This window comes from Vespa crabro, chromosome 5 (assembly GCF_910589235.1).
Source record: "Vespa crabro chromosome 5, iyVesCrab1.2, whole genome shotgun sequence".
Lineage (NCBI taxonomy): Eukaryota > Metazoa > Arthropoda > Insecta > Hymenoptera > Vespidae > Vespa > Vespa crabro.
The window spans coordinates 8149616-8157115 of NC_060959.1; the positions used below are offsets into that span (position 1 = coordinate 8149616).

The window sequence follows — 7500 nt, forward strand, 5'->3', positions numbered from 1 at the left end:
AAGAGAAAGAAGAAATATAAGACGAGGTTAAACTTAAAATTATTTGAAGGATTACAACGAAGCTTTTAAACGTTCTTATACGATCATAATAATTCAAGGTTTTACGAATGATAAATAATAATTATACTGGCTCGTAATAAACAGTACTTAAGTACATACATACGCATAGATCTGGATCGGTCGAAAATGCAAATATTATATTTCATTCGGCTTTCTTAGCATTATTGTTCTCTCTGGCATCGTAAAAATGCATCGCATTAGGAGAACGTTAGTTATAAAATCGAACACGGTTAAACGGTTTACAGCATAGCTATAAGACATTTTAATCCTGACATATGTATTTACGTGAATTAAAAGATTAGAATTAATTTTAAAATACTTGAACACGATGATTTTCCCGATCGCATATAACGATATTACCGTTTGATGTAACGGCAACACCCTCGAGACCTTTGAACTCTCCATCTCCGCTTCCCCAGCCACCGAAAGACTTAAGAAAGTTACCTTCTGGACTGAAGATTTGTATTCGATTGTTTCCTGAATCGGCTACGACTATATATCCTTGTTCATCAACGGCTACACCTCTTGGAAACTTAAACTGACCTTCGTCCGAGCCCTCGGATCCAAAGGAACTCAATACACGACCATTCACGTCGAATATCTGAATTCGATGATTATTTCCATCGCTGACTATAACGCGATTAGTGTTGCTAACTGCTATGTAATGTGGATGTTCTAACTGACCACGTCCACTACCGCAAGATCCAAATTTTCCAACGAATGTACCGTCCGATTGAAATACCTACGAATACGATGATGATACACGAACGAATGATATATTTTTTGGATCGTATGCTTTTTGAAAAAAAAAAAAAAAAAAACTATTCCTTCCTTTTCTCCTTTTCTCTTTTTCTCTTTTCTTTTTTCTTGATCTTCTTTTTTCGTCTTTTATATTAATCGACATATCGAGAGAGAGAGAGAGAGAGAGGGAATGGAGAAAAAAAGGTCTAATATGGTATTAAAAAATTTATACGATATTATGAGATTGTTATATTTATAAAGAGTATTATAAAAATTGTATAGAGATGTTAAAAATGAATCATATATATATATATATATATATATATATATATATATATATATATAAATATATATATATATATATATAAATATATATATATATCGCAATTTTCTTTTTCTTTCTTTTTTTTTTTTTTAGTTAAAATTGTATATCCTATTTCAAATAGCATACGACTTAATTTTGTTAAATCACTTTTGTTATATCCGGACGATATAATTAAATTTTTTGTTTCATTTCTTGAAACTTCTATCATTAAGTAAGATAATAGGTTAATTAAATAATTATATCACCGACCCACCTGCACCCGATGATTCTCCTTATCGCACACATAAATAAATCCAAGGGCGTCCGTGGTAATACCCCAGGGATAATTGAATCGTCCGTCGGCGGTGCCTTGAGAACCAAAAGCCCTCAGGAAACGGCCGGAAGGATCGAGCACCTGAATCCTATGATTATAACGGTCAGCGATGATATATTGGCCAATTCTGTTAACGGCTACACCTGCGAGGCAGTCGAATTCACCTTCGCCACTTCCATATGTTCCAAATTCCTTCAGGAAGTTACCGTTACTGTTAAATACCTGGAATTTCGAAATCGCTTTAAACTCCATTTGTCTCTCCAAAGGAAGGGGGAGGAGGGGGGGGGGGGAAAGAAAATTAAAAAAAAAAAAAACTGATAAGAAACAGAAATTAAGGACAATTGTCTTATTGTTTGTTTTCTTTATTTTCTTCTTTTTTTTTTTTTTTTTTTTTTTCAAAACGACTCGTACCATAATTCCGTCATTTCTTTTGTAAAGGATTTTGTGACGAATGTGACTTGATCATTAGAAATATTATTGAAACAATAATTAAAGCCAATGATCTTAAGATCATTTTAACGAAACGCAAGGAATAAAATTCGAATTCTCCTTCTTTTCTTTTTTGATATCACCGTTATCATCATCTCGTCGACAGTTTTCTCGTACGAGAGAAAAAAGAAAGAAAGAAAGGAAAAGAGAGAAAAAAAGAAAAGAAAAGAAAAATCGATGTTAGAGGTAGATGTTATTGCGAGAATATACGCTTAAATGATTTCTACCGTAGAAGGAGTTTAAAGTAAATTTAACACGCGTGGGAAGTTTCGACTTTGAAGCATGCATGCAAAAATATAATTCAGTCACGTTTGGATGAACAAAACGTTGAGATATAGAGAGATAGATAAAGAGAAAGAGAGAATGAGATAGAGAGAATGAGAGATAGAATGAAAGAGAGAGGGAGAGAGAGAGAGAGAGAGAATGCGTCTATACGTTTCATGGGATTAAAGTTAAATGCGCTTTGTTAGAGTCTGCTAACATGATAAAAGCTGTATGTATGTAACGGGCGATCGACCGGATCTCACACACGTGTACGGAATGAATTAGGGCCGTGAGGGGCGGGGGCGGGGGCGGAGGTTGGTGGTTGGGCGGAACGAAAAAACGTATTGAGAATTTCTGTTGAATATTTTATAATCATAGTCAGACATTATTAATGAAGCACGAGTTGTCGTCGCACGTGTCCTATGCGTACGATTCGTTTTTATTTTTCTATTATTTTCATTTATTTGTTTATTATTATTTTATTATTTATCTATTAATAATTTAATTAATCAATCAATAAATTAATCAATCAATCAATCAATCAATTTAATTATTCAATTAATTAATTAATTTAACAACTCTTAGGGGGCAAAAAAAATTGAATTATTAGTCGTTTAGAAAGAAATAATTGTATATGGTAATACAATTCGTTTTATAAATCCTTCCATTCTCTTTTTTTTTCTTCTTTTTTTTTTTTTTACTTTTTTCTACTTTTTTTTTCTTTTTCTTTTTTTTTTCTTCCTTTGAAAAACTAAATACTTAAGTAGTCTAGCGATTTGCCTTGGGACTGACGACTGCAGAGAGTCTCAAAAGTATTACGATAGCAGAGTGTTGCTGTTGCGGTATCATCTGCCCGGCTGAAAAGAATTTTTAAAAAGAAGGTATAGACAATGTTGATAAGTCTATACTTATAATCTTCGTATTATGTATTCTTCTTTTTTTTTTCTTTTCTTTTCTCTCTGTCCATATATATATATTTGTATATATCTATATATAGGTAAATATATGTATATGTATGCGTATAAGTATATTTTTTTTCATCAAAAGGGTGGGAGTAACAAGAAAAACAATGCTTCATATAAACGTCTATAAATCACAAGTTTCAAACAAGTACAGAGACCAGTTTCTACGGATCCCGTACAAACTATAGAAAGATCTATCGTTCTAGAAAAAAAAAAAAAAAAAAAATGTGTGTCCTTATTTGGACTCTCTCGATTATTACAACTGTCAACCCCGAAAACTTTTGTTCGTATTCTCTCTCGCGCGTCTGTACCTTTCTTCTCTTTCCCCCATCCCCTCTACCCCTCCCCGAATATATAGTTTTTTTTCCTTTTTTTTTTTTGTTCGTTTCTCTTCCATCTTTTCTTGTTTTATATTTATTTATGTTTTTTTTTTTACGGGTGTCTTTCCTCGAGAACTCTTTTTTCTTTGTTTGTTTTTCTTTTTTCTTTTTTTTTTTTTCTTTTTTTTCATTTTATTTTATTTCTCATAGAATTTTAAAATGGTCGAGTCGAGGTAGAACGATCGACTCGACGAGAAATACGAGAGAAATTTTTCGCGACTTCGATTGAAAAAATTTCGAATCGTTCTCCTTTCCTTTTTTTTTTCTTTTCTTTGTTTTCTTTTTTTCTTTTTTTCCTCTTTTACATTTCGTCTTTTTTTTCTTTTCTCTCTCTAATCGGATGGGGTCATCGGAGTAATAGAAGACACAGACAAGAGATAAATAATAATGGCTCTCTTAAGCCTTTATGCAGATAATCGGTGTTCTTTGATAAGGGCCTTCGTACATCGTTGGACGACATCGTTGCTGAAAGTTATTATTTACTTGAACACGATGATTGGAGCTGTCGGCGACGACGATGGTGTTGTCCGGGCCGATTGCAAGGCCTCTTGGCCAAGTAAAGCATCCGGCTTCGCTCCCCCGCATCCCAAACTTGAACAGCTGTCGCCGCTTTAGCAGATAATTACTCCTACGATGAAATAAAGATTATTATAAAAAAAAATTTATATATATATATATATATATAATAGAACCTTAGGAATTTTTCTCCTTTTTATTGATTTAAAGAAAATCAAAAGAAGAATGTAGGGATTTAAAAGTTCTATGTATTCTCGAAATATTAAAGTGAAGATAATTAGAACAACACGTGTTCAATCGATAAATTTATAGTATGAGAATATTTTTATCATTTAATTGATAATATTGTATTGATATTATTATATAGGTTATTTACATCGTATGAGTGAATTAGTTGAATATATAGAAGTGTGTTGGATCAATAATAGTATTAAACGTCGGTAATATAAAGTTCATAGGTGGCGTACGGGATTATTTTTTTTTTTTTTTTTTTTTTTTTTTTCATAAAAAAAGGATAAAGATAAGATCAGAGATAAGTAAGAGATAGTGTTATTTCTACATTCATATTAAATTTCTCTAACTATGGATTTTTTAATATTTCCAAAAGAAATATTTTTTAATAAGAAAAATTTATACTGACCTAGTGGAGGAACCTGCTGCCGCGGGTATAACGGGAGCTGCTGTAGGGGACGTGGGGGAGCCTGACGGGTTTTTTTGATCGTCGTCAGAAGATTCGAAGGACGTTTGACCGGTGTGCCTAAGAGGTAGACCGAGTGATAACCTTCTGGAGGTTGCGCTGGCGCTAGAGAAATAAAAAAAGAAAAAGATAATAATTAAAAGATCAATAATGAGGAGGTGAAATAATGAAGGAGATAATAAACAGTGTTAATGATTTCTTTTTTTTTTTTTTTTCATTCTTCTCATCAAATTTCACATAATGGATTATAGACTATATCAATGAAACAATAAAACTTCCTATCCTTTGAATATCTATTCAAAACATAAAGAAGAAACATAAAGATATTCAATTTGAAGACATCGAATGAGTAATAAAGTCAGATCACCTGGATGAGGGAATCGAGGTAGTCGTGGAAGGCGGTTCTTTGTCCTTGGCGCTACGATTGCCGTATTTATTTTTGAGATATCTTGCCCAGGAACTTAGGGCGGCGCCATCCTTTTCGGCACCTGATCGGTCCCTTTCTGGGCTCGGTTCCCTCGATTTTAAAGCGTGAGTACTACGGCTACGCGCTAGTTCAGAACCGGCGCCGTATTTTGCCGCGAGATAGGCGTTCGGTGATTGGGTTGTTGGCGATGGTGGCTCCTCGTCTAGATCGACCTCGTCGCCCCCGAAATTGTGCGAGCTTCTCGAACGAGCCAATCGTTGTCGTCTCTCCTTCAGGGCGGCGTAACGAGAACGTGGAAGTAGAGTCGATGGTTCGGTTGTCGTTGTCGTTGTCTCTGTCTCTCCTATCGCAGAGACGGCGTTCTCTCTCTCTCTCTCCCGTTCTCGTTCCCTTTCCCTTTCTCTTTCCTTCTCCCGTTCCCGTTCCCGTTCTCGCTCTCTCTCGCGCTCTCTTTCTCGCTCTCGTTCTCTTTCCCGTTCTCTCTCGCGTTCTCTCTCCCGTTCTCTCTCGTGTTCCCTCTCCCTCTCTCTCTCCCGTTCTCTCTCCCGTTCCCTCGTCGCCATTGCCGCCTGGCTTCTGCTCTTGTTCAAGAACCTGCAACATTATCGGCACATCGACGTTTTCCTCAATTCTTATAGGGTATTGTATATTCCTTTTTTTTTTTTACTTTTATTTTTGTTTTCTTTCTTTCTTTTTTTTTTTTTTTTTTTTTGTTACTGTTACCCACTTTTATGGAGGAGGGGGGTGCATATGTATGTGTGTACGCGCGTGTGTGTGTGTATATATATATATATATATATATATATATATATATTTATGTAATATGTATGCGTGTTTATTACGTCGATAATTTGTAAGATTAACGTTAAGGATTATTCTTATGTCAGAATTATCTCGTTATTGCAACGTTGTATGCACGCGAACTCCTACGTACGAACGATGGCCGATTGCCATCATTGATCGCGTCACTTTCGATCCTGTTCTCTTTCTCGCGACCACGGAATTGGTATTTTTTTCTTTTTTTCTTTTTTTTATTCCTTTTCTCTTTTTTCTTTCCCTTTTTCTCTCGTTATTTTCTTTTCTTTTTTTTTTTTTTGTTTTTCTTTTGGTTCCTTGTAGATTTTATCTCCATTAGCATAATCCATTTGACTCTAAATTGTTGGCGCGATGTTACGTGTATTAAAGTCGTTATCGTGTCGCTACTGGATTATTAAAATTCCGAATAATTTTATACGAACGAAATATATATATATATATATATATATATATATATATATATATATATATATGTACGCATTTAACTTAACAAAGAAGACTTTTTTTTACATGAGAATTTTTCGAGTCTCGTTTCGAGTTAAAAATTAAATTAAACAATGAATCGTTCGTGATCCAGCTATCAAATATTTTTTGTTTATCGAGTTTAGTTTTGTCTTTTTTTTTCTTTTTTTTTTTTTTTCCTATTCGAATCAATGGCTATAAAAAAATAAATTGATATAATTCGACAAGCGAATCGTTCGAAATTTTTTTTTTTGTTTTCTGTTTTTTTTTTTTTTTTTTTTTTTTTTTTTGTAAAAACGGATCGATGACTTTTTTTATTTCTCTTTTCTTTTTTTTTTTTTTTCCAAACGAATAGTCAATTCGATTCCACGTAATAAATTTTCCCAAATGATATTATTTTATTTTTGCAGAAGTTGCTTCGAACGGTCAGTCATGGAAAGCAAAATGTAGCTCGATATTCCCTGACTCCCCAATTCCCGCTTCCACCGATCGCGATGAATTTAAACGTGTAGTAGTATTGACAAATGATTAAACAAATGTCGTGCGTTCAAGGTACGTGATCTTTCCATTGAATTATTTTAAATTTGATTGAGCGATATTCTTTCATGTCGATTACTATGTTAACAACGTTCGATTTATAGTTTTATTTAAGATCGAACGAACTTTTTCTTCTCTTTTTAGTGATCGACTGATTTAAAGAGAAATTCAAAGATAAAAAAAAAAGAAAAGAAAAAAGGAAAAAGGAAAGAAAGAAAAAATAAAAAAAAAGGAGATTACAGAAAATTCAAAAAAAAAAAAAAAAGAAACGATAAGCTAAGCCGCTATTCATTTTGATCAATATTATTAAACATTTAATCGGTATTTCAAATAAATGGTCATAGTATTTGTAATAAAATATCAGTATTTAATTGCAAAAGTGGCGTGACACTTAATTATTTTATACTGATTAAAATATTCATATACACTGACCATTTATTTTTCAAAATACTTATCATTAATTATATAAAAATACTGACCAAATAAATAGAATTTGAAATATGTTATGTTT

The 7500-nt window shown here is 33.1% G+C and overlaps 1 protein-coding gene across 5 annotated transcripts in view; it reads right to left on the reverse strand.

The window, feature by feature from the left end:
• Positions 1-7500, reverse strand: part of LOC124424405 (RING finger protein nhl-1) — a 61750-nt gene that overhangs the window by 605 nt on the left and 53645 nt on the right. For 4 of the 5 annotated variants that reach the window (XM_046963405.1, XM_046963401.1, XM_046963402.1 and 1 more), the window contains 5 exons: positions 5115-5768; positions 4691-4852; positions 4018-4162; positions 1380-1661; positions 1-802 (listed from right to left, as the gene is read on the reverse strand). The exon at positions 1-802 is cut by the window's left edge and continues 605 nt beyond it. In XM_046963405.1, the coding sequence (XP_046819361.1) occupies positions 371-802; positions 1380-1661; positions 4018-4162; positions 4691-4852; positions 5115-5768 (1675 nt within the window). In that variant the 3' untranslated portion in view covers positions 1-370. Of the gene's footprint in view, positions 803-1379; positions 1662-4017; positions 4163-4690; positions 4853-5114; positions 5769-7500 lie in introns of those variants that run through there. The other variant, XM_046963404.1, reaches the window with a different exon arrangement.